Source organism: Lagenorhynchus albirostris, chromosome 17, assembly GCF_949774975.1.
Source record: "Lagenorhynchus albirostris chromosome 17, mLagAlb1.1, whole genome shotgun sequence".
Taxonomy (NCBI): domain Eukaryota; kingdom Metazoa; phylum Chordata; class Mammalia; order Artiodactyla; family Delphinidae; genus Lagenorhynchus; species Lagenorhynchus albirostris.
The window spans coordinates 73,144,029-73,171,666 of NC_083111.1; the positions used below are offsets into that span (position 1 = coordinate 73,144,029).

General features: G+C 44.1%; 1 protein-coding gene across 1 annotated transcript; it reads right to left on the reverse strand.

Moving 5' to 3' along the window:
- Positions 1–352: 352 nt before the first annotated feature.
- HHLA1 (HHLA1 neighbor of OC90) lies at positions 353–27,638 on the reverse strand. Its single transcript, XM_060127745.1, has 17 exons — positions 27,560–27,638; positions 26,406–26,465; positions 23,413–23,472; positions 22,261–22,341; positions 21,671–21,754; positions 21,219–21,302; positions 16,233–16,316; positions 14,546–14,602; positions 14,356–14,442; positions 12,079–12,286; positions 11,649–11,887; positions 9,448–9,696; positions 6,633–6,701; positions 6,234–6,308; positions 4,681–4,837; positions 1,958–2,040; positions 353–396 (listed from the first exon to the last, which is right to left on the reverse strand). The coding sequence occupies exons 1-17, from the start codon at positions 27,636–27,638 to the stop codon at positions 353–355; spliced, it is 1,800 nt and encodes a 599-aa protein (XP_059983728.1).

Genomic DNA, 27,638 nt, shown 5'->3' on the forward strand with positions numbered 1-27,638 from the left:
GGACTGGTTTGTTCATGCTAGCATGACGCCCCACATCGCATTTCTTCAGTCTCAGTCCCCATGGGAGTCCCTTGAGCATAGCTACTAGGTTTCCATGACCTTGGAGCAGGCAAGGGAGTCAGCATCACTGCATTGATTGTGAGAGCTCTAACACGTGGTCTTCCACATTCAATCCCTTACACAGATTCACAGGAGAGAAAGAATTGCTACTTCCAAAAAGACCCACATTCAATTAATTGACGATCTGGCTGCACCCTGGGTGAATTCTGCAAATGCAGCCAACTTGGGCCAGGGGCCAGGGTGAACAGATGTTGCCCAACTTACTGTTAGGTCCCATTGCTTTTTCAAGACCTCAAACAGACTTGCAGATATTCTCGAGGCATTTTTGTTTCAAGGCTGGAAAAAAAAAAGAGAGGGAACTCATGGTATGGAGAAGGAAATGCTACAGAGACATAAATTCTGACAGCGCCAGCAATGGCCCAGGCTCTTCCCAGGGGGCCAGTATATGGCAGTGCACAGCACAGGGTGTTACTCAGAGTCAACGTCAGAGAATGAAGGAACTTGTGCAAGACCCCCTTGCTAGTTAGCAGGAAAGTCGTGTTGAGAGCAAAGCCTCATTTCGCCAGTCTCTGCCCAGTGATGTTTTTCTAACACGCAGCTGTACCAACTTCATCTCCCCAGTTTGCACAATGCTAATCTGAACTCATTATGATGTTCCGTAAATGTAAAATGCTGTTTGTGTGGAGATTTTAATGTGGTGAGGACAATAGAAGAGCTGGTCAATAAGCAGTTTGCAAGATTTCCTATTCCCTCTCCCCACACCAGGTAAATAGATTTCTATTTTTGACTACTGAGCCCCTCCAGCACCCCCAGTCCAAATGCTTGGTTTTTGTGATGCAGAATACAGGTGACGGTGGAAGGAAAAGACAGCGGAAGGGGGCTGATGGACTTGTATAAGAAATAAGGAAACTGTGTTCGAGAGATAAAAAAGTGAAAGGCAAAAGGAAAAGAAAATAATCAGAGGCGATATATGGAAACAGAGAAAGAGCCAGAAAGCTTGATTTTAGGAAAGTTATTGAGTGATACGTTGGAAAATGAAGCCTGAAGAGAGGTTTTGAGACGGTAGCTTGTGGGAAGTGAGAGATAATGGAGGGGCAAAAAGAATAAGAGAGTTTCTAAGAAGTGTCACCATGGATCTCATCTGATATTCTTCAGAAGCCACAAGGAAGGGCTGGGCAGCTAAATTGTGTTTTGTTTGATTGTTTGTCGTTATGTAAAGCATGGCCATATGACCACCTGCCTTATATTTGGGTTTTACTTAGAAAGGATTTTTCACAGAGTTCAGCCTGGTTGCATGCTTTTCAGAAAGCCAGAGTCCCTTGACCGGACAGTTCAGGAGGGTGGCACAATACCATGGCCAAACTATTGGTTTTGGGAACGGACAGACTACGTCAGCCACTTTTGTTGGCAGGAGTAGAAGAAAAAAAGAAGATGTCTGGCATCTCTGAGAATAAATGGGGCTCAGATGCCATGAGGACAAGGACGGAGGTACCATACACATCCACTTCTAGCACTTCAAGCTGCCGTCTTCTTCTTGAATTATTGGTATACATTTTGCTTTGGTCAGGAGTTTGAGTGCTTACATGGTGAGTGTCTCCTGTTTCATTTGTCTTTGTCTTTTTAGCTTACATGGGGACTCAGAGAGGATAAGAAGCTTGCCCAAGAGCACAGAGAAAGCAACAGTGTTTGGCTGGGCTGACTCCTGCATTTTTTTTTTTTCAAACTGTTAGGTGAAGGGGATTCAGAAATACCCTAGACTCTTTTTGTCTAGGATTCATGATCACTAGATGAGTTATACTTCCTCCTACTGACCCCGTGCTAAGGCAGGAACATCACTCAGAGTTCTAGAACCTTTTCATAGAACACGATTTACAATACAGTCCGGCTGTGTACTTACTGTGTGAGTGGAACACCCTTTTCACCCTCTGACAGATGTATGTTGCATTCTTCAGAAACCAGGAATAGTGTTCAAGACAATACCTAAAGATTTAAATCAGAGTTGAACGCAATTACTATCCTTTGTGGCTATAAGAAGAGACCCATACTAAAAAAAAAAAAAAAAAGTCATAATGGCTAATTATTCATAGCAAGGAACTCCCTCTCCATCTTTATAGGCTGTGGGAGGAGAGGTAGAGAATGAGTCTGAGTAGGAAAAAGCTTAGACTTCAGAGTCAGAAAGACTTATTTTTAGTTCTACCATCTTTACTTACTAGAATGTATGACTTTCAGGCTGATTACTTAATTCTCTGGGCCTTGTTTTTTTCATATATAAATGAGAGGCAATAATAGAATCTACACTCATAGGGTATCCTGAGGATGACATGAGATAACATTTGCAAAGTTCCCCAACGGTGCTGGGCTTATCATAGGTGCTGGATCAATGATGATGTTCATTTATTTATTTTTGTGTGAGGTGGAGTAAAAGCGCAGGGCTGTTATAGTCAACAGTGGAGCAAATATTAGCAAAATAATCTCCTGCTCTTGGCTGGTGGCCGCAGGGATTGCTTCAAAAGGCTTCAGTGAAAAGGCCACGCATGTCATTAGGAAGAAGAGTTTTCAGGACAGGCTGTGTCACTGGCTTCACATAGGACTCTTGGGAATCCAATTCCCTTTCAATCCTTCGCCTGAGCTATGAGGAGGTTGGGCTCAATAGTCTCTAACTTCTCTTCCGTCTGTATCATTCTGTGATTCTCGCATATTCTGAGGAGCAACCAATTGCTCATGTAAAGCTGACTGTAAAGATTTCCCAGGTTCTGTCACCCTCAATTTACAGGACACTATAAAACTCTGGAAACCGAGGCACAGAGATGTTGCTGCTGGAACTCTGGGAAAAGTCAAAACTCATTTGCAAGACCCAAGTAGATGTTGGGAAGGATAAGGTTTCCTGAATAGGGACATATGCTGGGACAGTGGCCTCCCGTTTTTGCTGTAGCTACCTGGAACTCTCCGTGGTCCTGATATGTTCCAGTCTGCCTCTCACTCTCTACCTTTTTTGCCTGGAGTGGCCTCTCCCATTTCTTGCCCAACAAACTCCCATTCCTTCATAAGCCCTATTAGTTATTTCCTCTGGGGTCCCATGGCTGGTGTTCTGCTATACGAGCTTGTATAGCAGAGCTTGTATCTGCTATAGCATCTGTCACACTTCTTTGTAATTTGTCTCTTCACATGGCCAAACTGCCCCACTAAACCACGGTTTTTTTTGACCACAGGGGCCGTCCTATTCAACAAGCACACTGAGTAATGCCAGCCTCCTACTCTGTTATTCTTATCCCATATTCAATGCTTACTGTACGATTATAGAACACTTCATTATTAACTTAAAGGGAAAAGAAGGGATAAGCTCAGTTTTACAGATGCTTCATTTCTCTAAATTTAAACTCAAATTTCCTTCTGGAAGTTTCTGCTTTCCTCATTATCCTTCCAGCAAATATGCAATATGGATGGTTCAAATCTGATTTTCTTCCAAGGGTATGAGATTAATAGGTTTTGCCTGTGTGCGTGACTTGATTTTGTCACTTACCATGTCATATTTTAATGTGTGTTTATGACCATTTATTACCCCCAACTATGAAATCCTCAGTTTCTGGGTTTATTTCTGATTTGTCTCTATATCCTGCTGGCTCCTCTCAGTGTTAAATTGATACATAGTGGAGACTTGGCACTTGTTATTGATACAAAGAGCTCGATAGATAGAGAAAGAAGGAAGGAATAGTGCGCTGATCGAGTAGGAAAGTATTGTTGCAAAATGTCCTCTTCTTTAAGATCAGCCTGTGCCGTGGAGAAATGCCTCCACCTTGCTGGCTAACACCTTCAGGTCTGCAAATCTTGCATATCTCCCTCTCTGGGTGGAAGAAGCATCCACTCTGATTGGAGATCCAAGACCAGGGCCAGAAAAGAGTGATGGAAAAAGGCTGCCAACCTGAACTTGGGGCTTAGAGCCCGTGGATAATGGGCATTGAAAAAGCTGAAAGATCTCATAAGGAGACTTTGAAAACAACTTTAAAGATCTGAGAGATTGGCCTCCTACTATTGGAGCAGAAATATTCATCTACCTTGATTGGCTCTGGGTTTACAGCCAAGGATAAATCCCAGAAGAAAGGACAGTGTGTCAGCTTTCCTGGGCAGGAAAACGTCCACACCTAGTCCTTCTTAATATAAGATGGGGTCTGCCTTCTAATTTTCCATTTACATCTTTATTATTAAGTCAGCAAATGACTGCTAGGGATTTATGAAAAAACTGGAATTTAGGTGGACATAACCTCTGATTAGTCTCTTCTACCAAATCGTGCCAGGCTGAGGGCATTGGGGTTCCGGGACCACTCAAAATCCTCTGTAATTATTCCAGCAGATGTGACACAATACAAGTCAACTTGACAGCACTGACTGTGTCATGGCCCACCCTTGGCTCTGGGGACCCAGAAATGAATGAGGTTTCATGCTCGTTCTCAAGGAGGTGACAGTGCAATAGAGGACTCACTGGAGTGTGCATTCCTTGAGGTACCCCTGTCATCTGTGTGTGGATTACTTAATGCCTCATCACTTAGTGGCCTGCAGAGGAGTCAAGCAGAATCAGAAGCCTGTAAATACTGGATGTAAAAAGCAGTGAGTGGCTCAGGTTACCTCACTGCCTCCATCCTGGGGTCTCTCTTCTGGCTCATGCAGAGGCATTGCTGGAAAAAGCGGCACAGCTCCATCAGGCAAGGGTTGAGCTTCTGGACGGCCAGCGTGAGAGGAGCAGAGGTCATGGCCGCCTCCTTGAGGAGCGGCTCAGGACACCCTAGAAGATGCAATCCCAGACCATTCACGTCAACAATACTTTAGCATCTTCCCTTTGTCAGGGACTGTGCTGAGTGAATACTGTCTTGCCCCCGATCTCAGGTAGCTCAAGAACAACAGGTAAACATGGCCTTGCTTCACCATGTCTGGTAAAGCTGCCTGTGAGACTTCCCAGAGATAGGTAGAGAAAGGAGGGGGTCTGGTTCCTGGAAGAAATCAGAGATGGTCTCACTGAAATTTTATTAAAAATAAAAGTTCTAATGAGAGATTTTATATTTCTCATTAGATGGCTGGAACGATGGATGGATGGATGGAGCCATACGGAGATAGATGTATAGATACAGATACGGATAAAGATACGGATAAAGATACAGGTAAATACAGTCAACTTGTTTTCTAAAGCTCAGTCTGACGACTGCCCCCATCTGCACCACTCTTGTGTTTCTTTAGAACCTGGAGAAAACAGGGCTATAATTTCCTGTGGTAGCATAATCACGTCTTTGTGTCTGAAAGGTCCATTCACCATTCACTGCAGGTTGAGAATGGGGCCGAGGCAGATCTTAGGTCCTATGAAAAAGGAGACGGCGCAGCGTCCAGCAATTTAATAATGCCCTGTTGACATATGACTAGAACATTCAGGTCCAGGAACATTCAGGAGAATCATATTGAAAGGCATCTAGGAGTGGGAGGGACCTGAGGACTCAACCAGCTTTGAAGGACTCACTTTGTGTCAATTTCTCTCTCATGGAAACTGGCTCCACGGGAAAAAAGAGTTTGACATCCAAAAATAGGAAAAATGCAGCGTAAACCACAGAAACTCCAAGTCCTGAGCCTCTGTCGGGTCCTGAAAACCCACATCCAAGCCCAGGAGAGGGATTCCCCTAGAATTCTGTAAGAATGACGTGTCCAGGAATGTCCTTCCACAGGGGATAGAAGTGAATGGTACCCAGTGGCTGGGGGCGGACCTTTGGAGTCATCCTTTTTTCCTTCCCCTCTTTCTGCTAACATCATGCTCATTATAAGAACAGCTTCCACTTACAAGGTGTCCAGCACATTCTCAGTGGGTGTCCATTCAAAAACAGTTGATTGAATTAAGTTATATGGAGCTCTCCAGTTCCAAACCACTTCCACACACATTATCTTACCTAATACAAAACGCTGCAGAGAAAATACATTTTTAGTGCCCACGATAATGGTTATTATTTGTACTTTACAGCGGAGGAAACTGAATTCTGGAATTTGAGCACAGGAGGTTACCTCACCAGTAAATAGCAGAGCTAGGGGTTAATCTCAGCAGTCTGAATCTAAATTTATCAAACAAACCTCTTTTTATTATAGTACACAACTTCGTCCAAAACAAACAAAAGCTATAGGAGCGACAGGGCACTGGTACGTACTTGAAGCCTGGTGGGGTCCTGGGACGAGGACTGGCTCTTCTCCAGGGGTAAAGGGCCACGCAGCAGGGAGATCACCTGCAAGGACAACAATGGCCTCGCAAAGGTCAGAATGAAATGGACCTGGGGTATACACTCGAGCGGAGAATCATGGCAGCTTAAAGAGTTCTATAAATCCATAGGGAAATTGTAGTCAAGAAAGAGAGTGATTTATGCAAGATCCTAGGGTGATTTAATAGCACAGCAAGACTTAGTTCTCCTGCTCTCCTCCTGCTGGAACCAATAAAATACAATAACAAGCTTAGTCTGCCTACAGGCACCCCCGTCCCGTCACGCCCCTGCCCCTGAACAATATTTTCCACCTGGGGTATCGGGCTCCTCTTTCCAGGGCCACATTCTTACCTGCCTGTGGATATCTGGGGGCCGGAGCCTTGGTGGGACTTGGAGTCTGTGTGCCAGGGGTGAATGGGCCTGGGATGAGAGGAGAGAGAGGTGAGCTTGAGTTTCTTCAAAGGATGCATGAGCAGAAGAGGCCCCCTGCCACCAGTCCTGCCCTGTTCATCCACTGCTGCTTATCAAGCCAGGTAGCTGGGGGTTGCCGAGGATGCAGAAACGAGTATGAAATAGACTCTACAGTGGAGGCACCCCCAGTGTTGAGGAGGAAATGGGCAAGTCCCATCAGTAACTGTCATACAGTGTGTTGGTGCCACTGGAAACCCGCTAACACTAGTATGAAATGGGAGAGGAGTGGACTTGCATGGGCCACGTCCCAGCACGGTGCTCCTAGGCAAAGAGGACACGAGATGCTCTTCATTCGCCTGAGTCTGGTGTGCACACTTACTCCGTCCCCACCCCTATACACTGCCCAGCATCCTCATGATAGAATGTGGGCTCATCTCAACAATTCTTTTGATCCTCTTCATGAAGTCCTGACTTAAGGACCACTTTGGGAAGCGATCCTGCTGTCAAGATGCATGCCTCTAGCAAAACCAGCAAAGCAGCCTTCTTACAGAAAATGAGGGAGAGGAAGAGGAAACAGGCACTTTCCCTCGTGTGGTTAAGCGGAAAGGAAAGGGGTGAGGCTGGGAGTGCAACATGAGCGTGGGGATGGGGGATGGGGCAGGTGACGTCTTCTCTGGGATGGAGAAAGCATAGCCGTAGGTGAGGGGAACAGGCCTTCCAAGCAGAGGAAAGTGCGTAATAAGCAAAGACTCAGAGAAGTGAGTGGAAGGCCATTTGCTATGGCTGGAGTCTGAAGGAAGATGTGGAGGGGTGGGGTGAGGTCTCAGAGCCTGGGCTGGACCCAGTACAGTGTTGCAGTCCTGCTTGTTCCTTATTAGGCTCCTCTGCTAGGATGGTGGGTGTGGCAGCGTTGAGTTCAACTGCCTCAGTAGCAGAGACGGGCAGCATGACACATTTACAAACAGATAACTATGGGCAGGAGGCCCAACGCCAGGGGGCAAACTGGTCGTTTTCTCAGAGCCGGTCAGCATCCTCTTTGTTTTGTTTTTGTTTTTTGTTATTTATTTTATTTATTTATTTTTGGCTGTGTTGGGTCTTGGTTGCTGCGTGCGCACTTTCTCTAGTTGCGGCGAGCGGGGACTGCTCTTTGTTGCGTTGCGTGAGCTTCTCATTGCGGTGGCTTCTCTTGTTGCGGAGCACGGGCTCTGGGCGCGTGGACTTCAGTAGTTGTGGCTCATTGGGCTCAGTAGTTGTGGCTCACAGGCTCTAGGCACACAGGCTTCAGTAGTTGTGGCGCACGGGTTTGTTGCTCCGCGGCATGTGGGATCTTCCCCGACTAGGGCTTGAACCCGTGTCCCCTGCATTGGCTGGTGGATTCTTAACCACTGCTCCACTAGGGGAGCCATCAGCATCCTCTTTGGATTCCCCTCCAGGCACTGACTGTAAGCCCCTGAATACAGAAGGCACCGCTGACGCTCGCTGCCTGGGTGTGTTTCTGTGTAGTTCTGGAAGATGAGCAGCCTTAACTCTAACCCAAACACAGAGCTGACTCGTCTGTGGTCACTGTTCACAGTTTAACTAAATGACTGCAGAATCACAGAGGGTTAGAGCTGCAAGGGGCCTAGGGCAAAAGCAGACACATGCTCTCCTATGGTTGACATCCGCTTTGCCACTACCCTCCTGAGCATGTGTCCTGAAGCTGGCTGCTACACTGTCGCCCTGGGGGCAGTAGGACAGGGCAGTAAGCGTTGCCATTGATTGAGTGATTCCAAGGTGCTCCGTGTGGAGCTGAACACCTTACAGACTTCACCTAACTGAATCAGCACAGCCACTCTGAAAAGTAAGCATCACCTTCCCCATTTCGAAGATGAGAAAACCAGGACTCAGAGAAATCAAAAGAACTGCCTAAGGAGACAACGGTGGTGGAGTCAAGATGTCAGAGCTACTGTGTCTGAAATAAAGGCCAGAGCTCAAAGCCTCAGGGCTGTGCTGGCTGATGTTGCCTGTTGGCCAAACCCAAGTATGTTAGCCTGGATTTTTCCCGATGCCATTATGTCAGGTGTTTCTCTGATTTAAGCTATCAGTTACGTTCCCAGACCTTTTTGTACAATTGAGATTTTGCACCTAAAGTTAAGACTTTACATTTGCACCCTTTGAAATTCATTTACTTCTTCCTCTCTACTTTATCAGAAATTCAGGTAATTCAGCAAGCTTTTACTGGATGTCTGCTGTGTTTCATGGGAACTGGAGAGAAAAGACACAGGCCTTTAAAGAGAGCATAGTCCAGAGGGGAGAAAGGTCAAGTTCATGGCCCCTAACAGCACAGCAGTGATGAATGTTACGATCCATTGAAAACAGAAGCATAGAAGAAGGGCCTCTGGCTGCAGAGATCAGAGGAAGTGATTTTAAAAACAGGTAAACCATTTTTGTCTGATCCTAGGAGTAGAAAATATGGAAAATTCATGATACTGAAGCGAAGAAAAATCAAATCTTATCTATTGATACTTCCCAGATATAGTCAAGGTTAACATGTTGTGAATTTCTTTTGTCTTATTTTGGTTAGTTTTTATTTTCTGTGTATCTGTATCACACACGCACACACATACACCCATAAATACATAGACAAACACAAAATTGGAATCGCACAGTTTTTCAGAGCTCAGGCCTTCCTCATGCTATATGATTACATTTTAATGTGCCTATCACTATATTTGTATATGTAATTAGTGGCATAGGAGCGAGCACCCTCTCTTACCTGAGGTTGGGCTGGTCCCTGGTGGGCTGTCAGTCATGGCCGCTGTCCTGGCAGGAGTCTCGGAAAAGTTCCGTGTGTTCGTGGCCTTCTCGGCCTCTGCAGGAGATGTCGGCGGGGAGGAACGTGTTTCCCAGGGAAGACCTCCAGGTGTTTTCTCACTGGTGGCCTGAGCCCAGGGCACAGGTAGTGTGGAAGCCCATGCCTGCCTGCGGGCTGTCACCCATGGAATTCCAGCCACCTTCCCGGTAGCTGCACAGGTGACAGTAACAGGGCACTTACTGCTTGACTGCTTTGATTCAGATGTAAAATTGACAAGACATTGACATATAATCTAAGGGTACATGCAGTGCGCATGCATAATATAGATAATCCAGGGACTTCAACCCTACCCTGAATTGGAATAAGGGGACCACACTAAACTTTGTTTTCCCAACTACTAATTTAAAAAAATTCTCCAAATTCCTAGGACGCTGAACAATCAGCTAGGGTGTGTGTCCAGAGGACAGTGGACACTGTCAAATTTAAGAAATACTGATTCTAGTCATGTGATACAGTGGAAAGGTTTAAGGTAAGGGGACCTGGAGGTGTACGTTCTGCCCCCACCTCCTCCATGCTGTGAACTCTGAGGCGAGTTACTAAACTCTTCTCAGCATTACCATTGAAATGGCAGTGACGATAATGATGACTGGCTGACTGACAATATCACAGGACGGTCATTAAGACAAGTCTTCCCTCACTGGTCTTTTAAACAAGTGCCAGGTGTTTTCACTCGTTCATTCCCATGTTAAGAATTAAAATACATTTTTTTCAGGTTGTACAAAACTTATCCCCTGGGAGGATTTTAAATCTATAAGTTAAGTTGGGAACAGTTGCCATTTTAAAACTCTTCCGATTTCTCATCCAGAACATGGTATAACCCTTTATTTATTTAAATATGCTTTTATTACTCTCTTGAAAGTTTTGTAGTTTTTCTCATGCAAAACTAGCACTTTCCCTCTCAGAGTGATAGCTAGATATTTTATGATTTTTCTTGCCACTGGCAATCACATCTTTTTTCATATTATGCTGGAAAGCTTTCTAATTTTGTATAATTGTCTTGATGTGGATATATTACTAAAAAATTTCTAGTCAGTGAATCTGATTCCTTTTCCTCGTTCTTGTTTCCCTGTCTGCTTGACTTTTATCAGTTCTCAAGCTCCTCAGGGGAGCCCCCTCTCTGGGCTCTCCAGGACAATAGGTCTTTGTAGGCTGGATAATAATTATCAGTTTACTTGTCTATGTCTCTCTCCCAGATCTGAGAGCTCAGGAAGGAAAGGGAACATTGCTAGAGCTGTGTTTTTTGACAGCTAGCCTGGGGTCTGATATTAAATATACGTATTGATGAGTGAATGAATGAATGAATGTATTCTGATGACTGTGGTCCATTGTTGGAACTCATTGAGACATAATCGTCTTTTAATGAAAGAGTTAGCTCAGTTGTATCTTATTCCAAATAGGATAAGCATGCCTTTTACATCTTCAGTGACAACACCACTGATCAGTGCCCACAAAAATGATGGGAAAAGAAGAACTTCTCAGCAGGTCAGCAGCAGCAGCTTTTTACACTGGCATCAAGTCATTAATATATTCTTGGCAACATTATCCAGCCAGCTACAAATTAACCTAACCCTGCCTGCCATAAAATGTTGACTGCATTTCACCATTTAGTGTGAATTTCAGGAGAGATATTGCTACCTGCTCTGTTAAAATGAAAATACCTGATGTTACCATATACCACATTTATCTTACTATCGGGGGATGCTGAGTGCACGGTATGAGGGAATTTTGTACTATTTTTGCAGCTTCCTGTGAGTCTTAAACTAGTATAACTGATTCACTTTGTTATAGAGCAGAAACTAACACACCATTGTAAAGCAATTATACTCTAATAAAGATGTTAAAAAAAAGCAAAATAAATAGAAGTCAGGATGTTAAAAAAAATTATAAAATTAAATGTTAGAAAGACATTATGCCAGTGACATTTGTTGCCTTTGCTTATAGGTATCATACGCATACTGGTTCACATCTCTCTCCTCTTAAAGGGCTGCTGAACAAAGAGGTTGGTGGAGAAGGGGTAAAGGAAGGATTTCACTTATTTATCTGAGCCTAGAGGGAAGTGTGGGGAGAAACAGGACAGGAGAGGATGGGGTGAGAAATCTCACCCCAGTCTGAGAGGGTGGGAGAGGCGCCGTCCAGGGCGGCCGGGGCTCTGCTGTGACCCTCAGCATGCTTGTTTGTGTTCGTGGTCTGCTCTCCCTGTGAAGGAGTTGTTGTCTCTGTCCTGGGAGAGCTTCTCAGAGCAGACACTCCAGCGTTCTGGGATCCACGTGGGGGGCTTGTCCTTGGTAGTGTCTGCCGGCTTGTGGGTGTGAGCTGTGAAGTCCGGGCCGTCCCCCGGTAGCTGCACATTCAAGGAGACAGTCAATGGCAGCTTTACTATGCTTGACACTTTGCACACAGAGAACTGTCGAGCCACTGAAGGTCATTGGACAGCAAATACACAGAATGCAGAGATTCCGACCTTACTCGGAGCAGTATGTTACGTCACCAAGAGGAGGGTTTCCCCTTGAATGACAGATTAAGCTAAAATACCGAGAGGTGAAAATGCCACGGGCAAAAGCAACGTGCACAGAATGCAAAGCTGTCAGGCCAGAAAGCATCAGACACTTGAGGTGTTTCCTGAACAGAACCTGGATCCTGTCAGGGTCCTTGCCCACTTCACAACCCTCAACCCCTCCACAGCTCTGGCACTGGTCCCAGGAAGAGGGATTAGGTTTGCTCATGTGCGCTGTGGGCCTGACTAGGGGCCAGAGGTGAAATTTGGGGGAGCTAGGGGCTGCCAGTAAGAAACCCACTTGAAAGATGGCCCCCCACAGAGACAGAAGGAAGGCTTCATTCAGAAGGAGATCTACACAGTGCCCTTGGATTCTCCAGGAGGAAAAGAGGAAGAGGTCCAAGTGTTCATGAAGCCTACCTCGGGAAGGCTTAGGGGATGGAGGCTGCATGTTAGGATAGGACAGGCTCTCACTAGCCCATAAGGTCCCTTCCTCTGGGGGGACAAAGCCTGGCCTGCAGACAGGTGGGATTTCGGCCCCTACTTGCCCCTTTGGCAGGTAACTGTGTGTCGGGCACAACCAGTGCAATTGCAGAAGGTGGCCCTGCAGCCTCATTTCCTCTCTCCTGCCTTACTTCTGAGCTCAGTATCACCCCACATGCACCAGAAGCTCTCAGATTAATGCACATGGGACTGAGTGCCTGCCAATCCATCTATCACTCAGCCAGGTGACTGGCCATCAAGCACATCAACTTTGTGTCAGCTTGTTCATATGTTCTCTCTTCTCAAGCAGTTGTTGCTGGGAAAACTTTACAGGAGCACCAAAGGGGAGACATCATTGAGACTGGGGGTCAGAAAGTCATGAAAGGACTCTCTGAAGAAGTGAGATCGACTCAATCCTCAGATCTGTCCTCAGAATTGGGTAGGTGAGGGGAACCCACCAAATGCCCATTTCTTCTCCTTATCAAGCAGCCTTATTCCATACAGTTGAAGTTCCTTCCTCGGCATAACTAAGAGATGCCCTACGATAAATACCAAGCAAGGCAGCCCTCTGGAGTGGAATTGGAGGTTGATGGTAAACGTCATTTCACTCCAATAAACACGGGTAAAGAACCTACTATGTGCAAAGTACAGTGTGAGGCACTGAGGGGAAAGCAGACTATGGAGATGAAGGAGACAGTCTCTGCCTTCAAGTATGATTCAGTGAGGAGACCCACAGATGAGGTCATCTGTGACACAACCTGGAGTAACAGTCCAAATGACTTCTAAGTGTGTGTTGTAGAATCCTAGAAGACAGAAGACTAATGTTGACTGGGGGATTTTTTGGAAAGAGGAGGCAGCAGCTGAGCTGGCCGTTGACAGACAAATTGGATTCTGAACTATGGAGAAGTAGGGAAGTTCCATTCTGGTATAATAGCATGAGCAAAGTTGCAGGGGCATGGAGATGTATGCCGCCTGCAAGAAGGGCAGGGATTTCAGTGGAGTTTTAGCAGAAGGTTTATGTGAAAGAGAGTAGGTAGGGTGGGCTTGATGACAGACAAATGTATACTCGATGCTAAGGACTTCAGACCCTCTACTGCTGACTTAGGAGTTCTGAGCGATGAAGAGACATAACCTAACTATTTTATCACTCTTATGACAATGGATGGATATTTCAGAGAAATAAGAGACTAGGTCAAAGGAGATTGGTTCAGAGGCTATTATAGTAAAGATAGATGACAAGGACTTTAACTAAGATAATCATAGCAACAGATGATGATCTTGGAAGACCAACCAGATTCCAGAAGCTTTATTCAGCTAGAAATGACCCATAAGTGTACGGGAAAAAGATGGCTTTAAGGTGGTTCCAAAAAATGCCACCTGATGCCAGAGAAAAGACAGGAAGATGGGTAGATGTGTGTGGAGGGGTAGAGGATGGTTGGGTACGGTCTGAGTATTACGGAGTGGCAATGTCTACAGCAGGGTCACAAATTCAAATACCTACAAAAACCAGGTGGTTTATATGAGAAGAAAGTGCAAGGCAACAGGGAGAAGTGAGGGCTATGGAAAAGAGGAGAAAGGTGTCTCTCCTAATGGGGAGGATGGCAACTCAACCCCAGTTGCCATGGGTGAGGGGGAGGGTCCAGGGCTACCCGATATTTTGCCAAAAAAAAAAAAAAAATCTAGAAATTCAAAAAATTTTAATGATGAAACCCTCTGATTTTCACACAGTACAGCTAAATAAAATACCTGAGGGCAGCATTCAGTCTTCAGCTTGCTAGCTGGGACCCTGGTCTGGAGACCCTATAGTGGGAGTTTGGGAGGGTTACACTCACCCAGAACACCAGACACGCTGCTGGTAAATGTGTAATTGATAACAGGAGATTTTTCCGCCATCTCCCAGAAGTCAGAAAGATTCCTCCTGCAAGAACCACACCAACAGGGTCAACTCTTGGGCTCACCTGCTGGAGGGCTGTGTTTAATTCTCAGCTCAGAGAGCTTGTCAAAGAATGGCTGGTGGTTCACCTGACTTTCCTGACATCACACAGATGAAGATGCAGTCAGATTCATTCACTTGACTCACTGCAAGACAGACCAGGATACAACAGGACTTAGCAATGGGCCTGAAGCTGTTAAGTCTTTGGTTGAAATGAAAATTAAGCTGGAAATCTCTAGCTCTGGATGCTATAGGAAAATAAGGCTAACTCCTTATTTAGGAGCCCTGATTTTCAGTCATCCCCGAGTTTCTGGTTTTAATTTTTTTGATGGAGAGAAGGTGCAGTATAATGTAATGGCTAAGGGCAGAGCCTCTGGGGTCAGCGTCCAGGATTACAGCATTAGCTCTGGCACTGATTAGTTAAGTGAGCATAAATAAACTGCTTGACCTCTCTAAGACTCAGTTCACCTATCTTTAAAATGGGGAAAATTCAAATCCCGCAGTACCTTATTTGCACTTTCCAAATCCCCAGATCTCCGTAAGATGGAAGGTTTTTGTGTGAGTTTGGCACCGACTCATTCAGTGGCAAAACCTGAATTGACAGATGCGAGGCTATTGTAGTTTATCTCTCCTTAGTGTAAAGCGTGAACCGTTTTGCTAAATGAATATGAATGTGTCTGATTTACAGCAAGCTGTCCTGGATGCTGCTGGAGGTGTTCTGTCAGGTATAGTGTAGACACCCTATTACCCCATCAAAAATCCGAAAACTTCTGAGTTCCTAAGCATACTTGTCCCTGACGGTGCTGCCTAAAGGACTGTGGTTGTGTGGTTGGACATCTCTGGTAGGATGGCTATGATGATCCAATGAGACAATGTATGTGAAACTCTAAGTATGGTGCTTGGCAGATAGAAGAGCTCAGTAAATAGGCATCATAGTAATAATGGTTCTTGTTAACGTGGCCCTATTACTATATGTATTAATAGTGACCAAGAGCATGGACTTCAGAGCCAGATCACCTGGGTTAGAATTCTATCTCTGCAGAACGATCTTGGGCTAGTTCCTTAACCTCTTGGTGCCACAGTTTCCTCACCTGTAAAGTGGAGATAAATATAGTAGCTGCCCCATATGGCTGTGGTGAGGATCCAATGAGGGAAGCCCTTAGAAGAGTCCCGGGCACCTGAATAGATCTGTTATTTCTCTTTCTTCCTCCCGCACTGCTCCTAAAACAGCAGTTGCTCCACAGTGTAGGACGCCACCTTTCTGATGAGACCAAGAGTTGGGCTATTGACTGCATCTGTGCTCTTCAAAGTAGGCCCCCAGGGGAGTTATATGAAGCCACCTTATAACTGAAGCGTATCTTTCTCAATTGTATGTCAGACATGACTTTAGGCTCCATAGAGATCTAAATCTGAATTCTGAGCCAACCTTGAGCAAAATATTCAACCTCTCTGAATCTCAGTTTTCTCGTCTTTAAAATGGGAGTATAGCTGTCCAGTAGAAGCTTTTTTTGAGTCTGCCTAACTACCCCCAGTGTTGAGCCTCAGATTCTTCCTCCAACTTTTTGGACCCCAGGAATAGCTTTGGTAGGAAGATGGAAGCTTCAAATACTGTACTGGTGGTTGAAACTGTACCACGCTGATTGTCTAAATAAAACTTACATTAAAGTTCCTGGCAGCCCGGCCTATGGTAGGGATCGGGGTGGGAAGGTGACTAGGTTTTATTCCATGATGAATGCCAAATCTCACATTTGCCAAGCATTTTCAAGATGAGCACACCTGAGAGGATGGAGGGTGACTTTAAAATCTCTGTGAGGTAGCTGGTAGAATTTCCAATGATGTCCACCAGTAGGGCTGTGAAATCTGTAAGACAGATTGAGGAGGTTTAAATTTCTGAGACTTGGTTTAAATTTCAGAGACTTGAAGGGAAATGTATATTGTATTTGGATTTTTCAGAGTAGATTTTACAAGTTTGATTTAGTTCGGTGTATTGGGGATTATTAACAATCATAAAAAGAAATACTACTAGTTATTTTTCAAGGCTTGATTTCAGGCAGGCAGAAAACTTTTGGATCCACCATCATAATCTCCTTTCTCCTCCATTTCCCTCCCCCCACCCCAGATCCTTCTCTGCCAACACCAAAGAGCTTTGCAAAACCATAGTGTTGAATAATGGTTTTTCTGATTTCTTCTCTCCCCATTATTTCGTCTAATTGATTTAGAATACCAAATTCATTGGATAGGAAGCAGCCCTGCAGACACGGGATGTAAATTTACATAACTTCAGATTTTCAAAATGATACCAAATTTAGTGGTGGATTATAAACTATGAACTATCAAAGGAGACAAGGACTTTACACAAAATAGAACAAGGGAGCTCTTCTCCTGCCCTCCACATTCAGAAGTCTGATGGGAGGAGACTGAGATAATTTTACAACATTTCAAGCTATAAAATCTTCGAGGACTTTCTCTCCGAGCACGTTCTGAACAGGTCTTGACATGGTGGGTGCCATTGACCAACGAAAGTTCCTAATGCACTTCCTACCCACACAGCTGCTGCCTCTTCTGCTGTTCAGTTATGGTTTTCCAGGACCCAGCAAGTTCTTGGCTTCGAAAACAAGGAGTACTTATTCTAGGAGCCCCAAACTGTGAATTTCTAGAGAAGCTTCTGAGGGCCCGTGGATAGTTTCCCGTCGTGCCTTGTCTAAATGCTTCTTTTACTCAGTAACGGGGTTATGGGCTGGGGTCAGGGGCAAGCTGACTTGAAAATACAGAACCCAGACCATTGAAAATATAGAACCCAGAGAGGCAAGAAAACATGATGTGACAACCAGTGGAATGTATAGCATGCAAGGCCAACAGGAGGTGGGCTATGTGAGCCGGAGCCATGGTGACATGCCACCTTACCACACTTGCACGGGTGCGTGGTTAGTCTCCTAGAGGAAGATGTGGTGGGCCACCTGTACAGGTGTGGACACGTGGCCATGCAGAATGTAGGCATCCTTCTTTATGTCTCTTTAGACCAATCTGTTTATAGTCACATTGTAGAAACTGAAGAGGGGTAGTATTTCATTACTTATGCCATCTATTTTCTTTCTAATTCTCAAAAGTCTCCTTTGTTTATTAATTCATTCATCTAATAAACATTCATGGAGTGTTGGAGTATGCCAGACGTCTTTTAGGCACTGGAGGATTAAGACACCATCTCTGCCTACCCGAAGCTGAGATTAGTGAGAGAGAGAGAGACTCATAGATAGACCAAGAAACTGCAATCCACTATTTATATTACATAGAAGCTATGAGCATGGCTTTGCAGCCCAGACACCAAGCATGGAGTCCAGATTCTGCCCAAGTTTCAGAGAAATGATGGAACTTTCCCAAGGTCCCAGAGCATGTGGCAGGGCTTGAATTTGATCTGAGGTCTGCCTTGTGCTAAAGCTCCTATTCTTCCCAAAATTTCCACCACTGCTCATACAAATCTCCTACTCAATACATTTGTCAACTCTCCTTTTAGAACTGCTTTCACAATCGGGTCCTAGGCTTGGAAGAATATCAGTTATCACTGCCTCAAAGATATTCTTTGTTTTGATGAAAATATGAACTATCTAATTTACTAGCAACACACAGATGAATGATTTCTGACTACTTTCATATATAAATAGAAAATAGGGAAAAAACCCTTTTTGTCCGTCTTAATTGGTAATGATTTAAGAATGTCTCTTGGTACTCAGTGTTGGCGAGGGTGTGGAAAAACACACACTTTCAAACATTATTGGTAGAAGTGTAAACTTATGCAAGATTTCTAGAGGAAATTTTAGCAGTTTGAAGCATCACAAAATCCTCTTCCTGTCAGACAACAGTTTTGTTTTGAGGACTGTATCCTACAGTGATAATCGGGCAAACACTGCAAGTGATTGTACACAGGTTCTCTTTACAGCATTGCTGATAATTGTAAAAAAAAAAAAACGTTTCCATCAGGAGGAGATAAATTATATTACGGTACATTCTTTCAATGAATACTGTGAATTCATATGAAGGATGAAGCATATTTATATCATTGAATGGAATGTTTTTTAAGACATGCTGATTAGTTGAAAATGGAATATCAAATTTCATAGAAAACATGGTAGATACTGACAGCTGTCTCCCAATGTCCATCCTCTCATTTTCCTTTAGTAAGAAAACATGAAATTTCAGTTGGGCACATGGTAGTTTAACATAATTGAAAATGACATTTTCAAGCCTGCTTTGCAGGTGGGTGTGGCCATGTGACTCCGTTCTAGACAATAGAATGTGAAAAGAAGCAATGTGAAAGGTTTCCAGACTGAGTTTATATAGTGAATGGGCGTGCCTTCCAGTTCCTTTCTCCCCTTCCTGTAGCTGGAATGTGAATGCGGTGACAAACCACCCTGGACTGTGATAACGAGGGCCAGACCTTGTGGAAGGCAGAGCAACAAGCTAGAGGGAGCCTGGGCTCCTAAACCATCAAACCATCAGAGCAGTCCTGGTATGCTTACCTAGACTGTCACACATGAAACTTCTACCTTCTGTAAGTCACCCTGTTTTGGGGTCATTTGTTATAATAGCCTAGCTTGTTTTCTAAATAATATAGAGAAGGTACAGTAGGATGGGTAGATAGATGGCTAGATGAATGGGGTAGGTAGGTGGAGTAGGTAGGTAGGTTAGAGAGGTAGGTTAGATATGTAGTTGACAGATGGCTTAGATAGATGAATTAGAGAGAGGTGGCTTAGATCACCTTGGATAATGTGATTACCTATGGATGTTGGGATATGAGGTGTCTCTCATATTTTGATTATACCTTCCATGTTGTATGGAAGGTATAATCATACCTTCCATACAACACAATATATTATTTTTCACATCACAATATATTATTTTTAAATCAAGAAAATTTAAGCTCGGGCTTCCCTGGTGGCGCAGTGGTTGAGAGTCCACCTGCCGATGCAGGGGACACGGGTTCGTGCCCTGGTCTAGGAAGATCTCACATGCCGCGGAGCGGCTGGGCCCGTGAGCCATGGCCGCTAAGCCTGAGCGTCCGGAGCCTGTGCTCCACAACAGGAGAGGCCACAACAGTGAGAGGCCCACGTACCGCAAAAAAAAAAAAAAAGAAAGAAAAATTTAAGCTCACAATATATTATTTTTTAAATCAAGAAAATTTAACATCACAATATATTAACATCACAATATACTTTATCATCACAATATATTATTTTTTAAATCAAGAAAATTTAAGCTATTTTCATTAAGGAAAAACACACTCAGAGGAAGGCTATATATCAGAGTTGAGAATATTCAGAAAACAATCCATGTCTGAAGATTATCCACAAACACATCTTCCCCAAAGGTTTTGAACCATGGCAAGATGTTGGCCAAAGTGTACAGCCTCTCATGGTAGCTGTTTGAGGGGAATCAGCATTAGGCACGTTGTGACATGTTAAACCTTGTGAAAATCTCTATGGTTTACCAGGGGAGCAAGATACTATTTTATCAGTGGTAACGATCCATGGATCAATTCTTTTCAAATAAGCATTGCATGTGTATGAAAATACACTTGAGCTCACCAAACAGAATTACAAAATTCCCCAGCAGATGTGACTCCAATTTTTAAATTTTATTTTTATCTTTCACACAATCAGGGCAGGGACTCAACACCAGACAAAACTTGGCCTCTAGCCGAGGCTAATAGATGGTGAGAAAGATGTGATTATGAAGAACATTTTCCCTCCCAAATGTAGTTTGTTGATGAGATTCAGAGGGTGAGTTAAATAAGAAGATGGATATTAGGTACTTATTGCAGAGTGTGGCATCCAGTACTTATTAAACAATAATCATTATCCTCTTTGCACAACATTTGGTCCATAAATTCCTCCTTGGGGAATCTATCCTCAGAAAGTAATCTAAAACAGGGAAACGTTTTAGACACGAAGATGTCTAATACAGGATTTTTTTTTATATTAAGAGAAACCTAGAATCCACCCAAAAGTTCAACAGCATACTAGCTAAGAAAATGCTCACATTCATAGGTTATGTAACCATTACACGTTTGCAAAGAGTTTGTAATATCATGGAAAATATTTTTAATATTATGTTAAGCGAGGGGAAAAAAAAGCAGAAGACTTTTTCACCTTGAGTCTTTGCTTCCCTTACAGACTATTCTTTAACAAGCAGCCAAAGGGCTCCTTTTAAAATGTAAGTTAGATCACGTCACTCCTCTGTGTGGACAATCACAATGGCTTCCTTCTTATTCATAGTAAAAGTGGAAAACCTTGTGGCAGACTATAAACTTCTACATGATCTGCAACACCTTTCCTGCCTTGCCCCCACAATTCTGAGCTCATTTCTCACGGCTCTCTGGCTCACTCGCTGGCCTTTCTGGTCCTCACTCTGCCTTTGCATGTGTACACGCATGCATTTATGCATTCTCTATGGCTGTCTTCCAAGATTTGACTGTACCGTAGACTGTTCAGCCGTTTTCCTAATGATGGATGTTTAGGTTGTTCTCAGCTTTTGCTCTCAAACAATGCTCCCTTCTGTTCTTGCCCCTTTGCGCAGATGTAACTATTGCTCTAGGGTAGAAAAACCAAGAAAGGAACTTTCCAGGACAATGGATGTGCACATATTTAAGCATAATATCATTTCATTTTCTGATCTTAGTCTAAGGAGAAAACAAATAATTCAACCTTATTTAAAAGGGCACAAGCAAAATCAGGGCAGCCTGCAAGCCTCAAAGTGAGTTCTACCCACCTGATAAATCGTTGGTCCGGTTGTTTAAGCAGTAGCAGTACCGTGAGGGGAATTTGGCCGGGTCCACAGTCTTCAGGTTAGAAACTGTGAAGAGAAACGAAGCACATGGCAACCCTGACACATGGCCTGGCCTGCCTACCCATCGCTTACCATTCTCGCCACCAAGAAAAGATGGAGGAGGGGGCATAGGAGATGGATGGATAGGGAATTTGGGATTAGCAGATGCAAACTACTATATTTAGAATGGATAAACAACAAGGCCGTACTGTATAGCACAGGGAACTCTATTCAATATCCTGTGATAAACCATAATGGAAAAGAATATGAAAAAGAATGTGTATATGTATAACTGAGTCACTTTGCTGTGCAGCAGAAATGAACACAACATTGTAAATCAACTATACTTCAATAAAATAATTTTTTTTTACAAAAGAAGGAGCGCCAGCACTTACTGTTGTAAATGGCCACAGAAAACTTGTGGAAGGCAAAGGAGCTGTGGGAAGTAACACTTAGCAAGGAGAAGAATTGCTTGCTGTCTGTCAAAAACATTGAGATAAAGAAGCAGTAAATGCCCACTAACAATAATAACAGTAATAGAAATTAGCAAACTGATCACGGAAATTAATAATACGATGAACAAATAAAAATATAATAATAAACACTGAAAATAATAAACAAAAATCAAAGCAAAGCAAAAACAAACAAAAAAGGCAAAAATACATGTCCCTTGGGTATATTTCCTAAACTGTCCTTAAACTTTTGCAATTGTCTCATAATATAGTTATGAGTAGAGATGCCTACACAGATGCTGTGTTTGGAGTGCAGCTTGCTCTCAAAATGCTGGCAAACCTCCTACTTCATTCATCTGGATGTTTTCAGTCTCATCATGAGTTAGGCAGGACACACATTCTCTGCTCTGAACACAGAGGACCCGAGACACACAGAGATGTGACGGGTCTTGCCCAGGTCGTGGAGAGTCCAGAGGCGAAGCAGGAACAAGATAAAAATGGGCCTGGATTGTTCTTTTAAAACAACTGTTTACCTTTTAAAGCTCTGATCAGCATCCCGTTCACCAGCTCTGTCAGGTTAAGCGCAGACAGATCAACCGACATTGCAGGCAGTTCTGAAACAGATTCAAAGATAATGTCATCAGCAGGCCTTTCTTGGCAAAAGGAAAAGTTCCTCATTTCCGACATTCAGGCAGATGTGCCTCCTCTTTGGACATGAACTCACACCCTGTGCTGGGCACAAGGATTTGGAAGATAAAAGGCAGTTCCTGTCCTCAGGAGGTGACAGCTAATGGCATGTACTGTGACAAGCAAGAGTAGGTAGACGTTTGGGTGAAACACAAGGAATGCTTATTTTAGGGAATATTTTCTCTCTGCATTTGGAGAGAGTAGAGATTGGTGGGAGATGCTTATATACAATATAAGCCCTAGGAAATTGCAGGAGTTCTCAACGTGCTGTATAATATAAATAATGACATTGTCTAACAGAGGAGCTTGGGGCTTCCCTGGTGGCGCAGTGGTTGAGAGTCCGCCTGCCGATGCAGGGGACACGGGTTCGTGCCCCGGTCCGGGAAGATCCCACGTGCCACGGAGCGGCTGGGCCTGTAAGCCATGACCGCTGAGCCTGCGCGTCCGGAGCCTGTGCTCCGCAACGGGAGAGGCCACAACAGTGAGAGGCCCGCGTACCAAAAAAACAAAAAACCAAAAAAACAGAGGAGCTCGGATCCTGGCTGGCCCTTGGCATCACTGGAAAGATTTTTTTCCAGTTCCGCAATTCTGATGCTTGGGCTCCATCCTCAGAGATTCAGATTCAATAGGTCTGGGATGTGTCACAGACATTACTACCTAAATCCATCCATCCATCCATCCATCCAATTGCCGAGATACTGGTAGTGTGCAGCCAAGTGGAGAGACGCTGCTTCTCCCAGCTGTTCCCTGAAGACTTGGAAACAGCAGTTGACAAAGGGGACATGAGAGCTTGACGCTGCCCGTCATGTTTTGGCAAACACTATCTTCTTCATCTCTTACCTAATGTTCAGATAATTGTGGCGAAAGCAATCTGAGGATTGGAGGGATGCCGTTGCTCTGCTGCGGGGATGAGAATGGAGGTCCAAAGAGGCGGGAGAAGTAATCTCAGCGGCCCAGGCCACCCGTGGAGCACTGGGGGTGGGGTGGGCAGTACTCACCTGTGGTATCCAGAAAAGTGACCCCCTTTTCTCTACTCTCATCTCCTCTGAGGCCAGACACTGGGAAGAGAAAAGGCTTCAGGAGACAAGTAGAGCCTTCGACCCCAGCCCCACATTGCTGGAGGGGTCTTGAGGTCTGTACCGCAGCTGCCCTCCGGTTTAGGGAAGGTCCGCATCACTGGGGGCACTGTGGTCCCTCCCCCTGAGATTCTAGTCTCCTTGAACTGGACGTGGTCTAGAAATGCAGATTTTAATAAATGGACAAGGTGATTCCCATGCAGGGAGCCTAATCCACCCCATCTCTTTACTGGGTTGGGAAACCAAGGCTCCGAGAGGAGAAGAAACTTGCCTAAGTTTGCACAACTGAGTCCTGGTAATGAAGGGCCAGAACCTACTTCCAAAGTATCAGGCCATTTGCCCACTCAGCAAATTTCATGCTGCCAAAGAAGACAGTGTCAAAGGAAATCTTGAAATACCAAAGGCGTTCATTCATTCTTTATTCATTCGATAAACACTCACCTAGGGCTAGGTATAAAGAGGTCAACAGGAAAGGACTGAGTCTCCACGGCTGCAGAGCCTACTGTCTGTGGCTCAGAGGGAGGAGGGAGATTCACGTGTAATCCCACGAGAAGAGTGTCAAACAGGGACCAGCAGGATGCTGGGAGCACCTCTATCAGAGAACCCAACCTGGTCTGGGGGATGGAGGAGACCTCACTGTGGAAGTGACGGAAAGCTAAAACCTGAAAAGTCAGTCAGCTCTTTTGGATTAGACGCCATTTACTCATACTGCATCCGTTACTGTTATTGTTGCAATGATTATTTTTTCATGTCACATTCCAATGGAGAAGGTGATTTATGTCCATTTTATAGATGGAAAAACCAAGGCACAGAGAGGCTGAAAAATGTGTTACAGTGTCACAGAGTAAGTCAGCATTTAGGACCGGTCTAGTTACCATTGCACCAAGGAAAGCCCCATCTTTTTCCTTCTTAACTTCTTTATTTCCAGACACTGAAATAAAAGTTTTCATGAATAAAATAGTACCGTGGAAGCAGAGCCTCAGCAATTTATAATATCCTTAAAACTCATCTTATCCAACACTACCTTTGAAGGATGAGAAACTGAGACCCAGAATGTTACGTGATGTATCCAAATCCCACATCTGGCCAGTCTCCCTGTGTCTACCTCCTCCCAGACCCTGGCAAACACCTTTCTTCTCTCTGCTTCTATGAGTTTGATGATTTTAGATTCCCCATAGAGGCAGCATCATGTGGTATTTGTCCTTCTGTGACTGTTTATCTCACTTAGCAGAAGGTTTATCCACGTTGTGGCGAATGGCAGGATTCCCTTCTTTTTTAAGGCTGCATAATATTCCACTGTGTGCATATACTCCATTTTCTTTATCAATTCGCCCGTGGATGAACGTTTAGGTTGTTCCCTCTGCTTTCTATGTACCCTGTTGGAACTTAGGTTCAGTCAACCGTTGTCAGCCAGTTTGACCTTTCACAGATGATTGGGTTTTTTGGTTAAATATCAGAGCTTTGGGGTTAGAGCTAGGGGGAGTCTGTGGATGTCCTTCTTTACAACACAGCATGGCTACTGGAGGTGGCGGTTATGTTCTTGATACAATTAAAGGAAGTCTGAGACAGATGTTTATTACCAAGCAGGCCTGAAGCTGTCAAACAAACCCCCCCTCTGGCTTGGGAGAGTCCGTCTGGCTCTCCCCTCTCAGGCACACTGAGGGGCCCTTGACACCCACAATCTACTCTGAAGCAGCTGCAGGGAGATCTGTAGGAGATACCAGCTGACCTCGCCTGTTACCTGACCAGGAAGCAGAGCCCTCTGTCAGGGTGAGGGACCGGAATCATCTGGGCTCTGGATTGCCAAGCTCCAGGGATGCTATAAGCTGCTGGGTTTGTGGGATTCTTAATACCTGTCAAATCCAAATGATGAGCCCTGGGCTGCAGTCTTCCTAACCAAGAGCCTTTCTTAACACTGCTCATTTCATTAAGGAAAAATTATTTCCACCACTTCTTTTTATAATTACAAACCCATGGGTGGATTTTGGTAACAATATTTGAAGTGTGATCTAAATACCCCAGAAGCAGGGATTTCTGAATAGGATGCTATAGACATTTTTCAGATAAATTGCTGGGCAGATAACATAAAGCTATTGTTCTCTTTTTGGATAAAATGACCACCATAGTAGTATCTTTAAGGTAGATGGTATTAGCAGTCTTCATACTTAGTCATGCTTAGTATTTTATTGCTTTTCATGGTTTATGATTACCTGTGAAACAGGAATTGTTCCCACTTAAAGAGAAAATTAAAGACCCAAACAGGGGAAATATTTGCTGAAAATTACCCTGCTTATAGAGAAGTAATTGGTACAACTGGTGTCTTCTGGAGAAGGAAGTGGCTGACTGGTGGAGCATTTAACTTTTACACCTTTGTACCTTCTGCATTTTGAACTATATGAATGTACTAACTAATTAAAAGTAAATAAAAAATTTAGCATAAAGAGCGATTCCTGCTACCACTCCCCATCCCCAAATTCAAAAGTATTAAAAAAATTATCCTGCTTGTTTGCCAAAACGTTAGGAACAGAAACCCAGCGCCTGACTCCTCTGTGTCTTCTACCTTGTCCTGCATTCATTGTCTTGCTTTACAACCAAATTCATACCATCAGAAAAAGAAGTCAAAGAAAGGTGGGATTATTACAAAAGTGATGATGTCAAATAACAATATCTCCCTTTATGAAATCTTCTATTGCTAATAGAAGGTCACAGTTTTTGTGGATTTAATAAGGTCATGAGAATCCGGGTGTACCATGAACCATAAAGCAATGAGCAGCTCATGGGAACTATTACTATGACTGTTAGAGCTGGAGATACAGGTACAATCTCCATCTTAGAGACAGAGAAAGTGAGGCTCAGAGAAGCCAAGGAAGTTACCCAAGACAGAGTAAACTAAGAAGGACCACCTGCCCATTTACATGTTGTAAGTAGGAAGGTCATGACATTTTCCTTCTTGGCTTCCCCTTTAAAGGCAGACTCTAAAGGAAGAAAAGATTTCATCAGAGAAATTATAACCCAGACATAGCATCAGAGAAAATTTAACCCAAAATAATCCTTTTAAAGATGAGACAATTATGATGTGGACTTACTTAAAATCCCACATGGAGTTTGCTCATTCATTCAATCATTTCGTCACTAAATATTTATTGACTAACTATAATAATACTAATAGTTGATCATGTTACTAAGCCTCTGGACTTTAATAGGCATTGTGTGTGTTAGATGCTGGTATAATATGAGCAGATAGATACAGATTCCATCCTTATGGAGCTTATAGTCTAGTTGGGAAGGCCAACATGAAGGAAATTAAGACCCATGGATATTATTACAAACAATGTTAGATACTTTGAAAACGTTTTGAGTGTATGGAACAGGGAGCCTGATCTAATCTCAGGGATCTGAAAGCCGTCCCTGGGAGGTGACTTTCAGCTGAGATCTGAAAGACGAGTAGTGTGTGAGCAGGACGTACCTGGCTGAGGGGGTATTCTGTGTACAGGTAACAGCCTGAGCCTGGGGTCTGAGATGGGCATGAGTATTATTTTATGAACTGAAAGAAGGCCAGTGTGATGGAGCATAAGGAATGAAGGATATGAGGGACCGTAGACGATGGGGAGGTGGGCTGGGTCATGTAGAGGATGTAAAGGACTTAGGATACTGTCCAAAGAAAAGTAGAAAGTCATTGAATACTTTTGGGGAGGAGGAGGGAGAAATGAGGGAGGACTCGGAAGGTGGCTTAATGAAATGTATGAAAAGATGGCTCAGGCTGGTGAGTGGAGAGTGGATCATTGAGAGACAAGAGGGGAAGCAAGGAGCTGCTTTGGGAAGCTCTCCTGTTGGCCCACCAAAGAGAAGATGATGCTTTGGATAAGGATGGTAACAGTGGAGGTGAAGATAATTCTGTTGCATAAATGGGACTCAACTGCAACAGAATAAATGGGGAATTTATTATTGCCATTTTTGTCAAACTCGTTTGGATTCTGGGCTGAAACGCTGGCTGCTACAATTCTCTAAAGCACAATGAATACCCAAACATAGTATACAGAACAGACACTTGAACTTCGACCAGACCCACCTGTATTGTAAAGGGACAGGACACATGCGAGGCCCATGCACAGCCTTACCAGTGGACCATGTAGCAGGAAGCCTGGCAT

Coding starts and splice junctions, on each gene's coding strand:
- HHLA1 (XM_060127745.1), bottom strand. CDS start 27,638: ATGCCAGGCTTCCTGCTACATGGTCCACTGGTAAGGCTGTGCATGGGC. Junction 16,317..21,218: donor CCGGACCAACGATTTATCAG/GTGGGTAGAACT, acceptor TCTGTCTTACAG/ATTTCACAGCCCTACTGGTG. Junction 14,443..14,545: donor TGTGATGTCAGGAAAGTCAG/GTGAACCACCAG, acceptor GTGGTTCTTGCA/GGAGGAATCTTTCTGACTTC.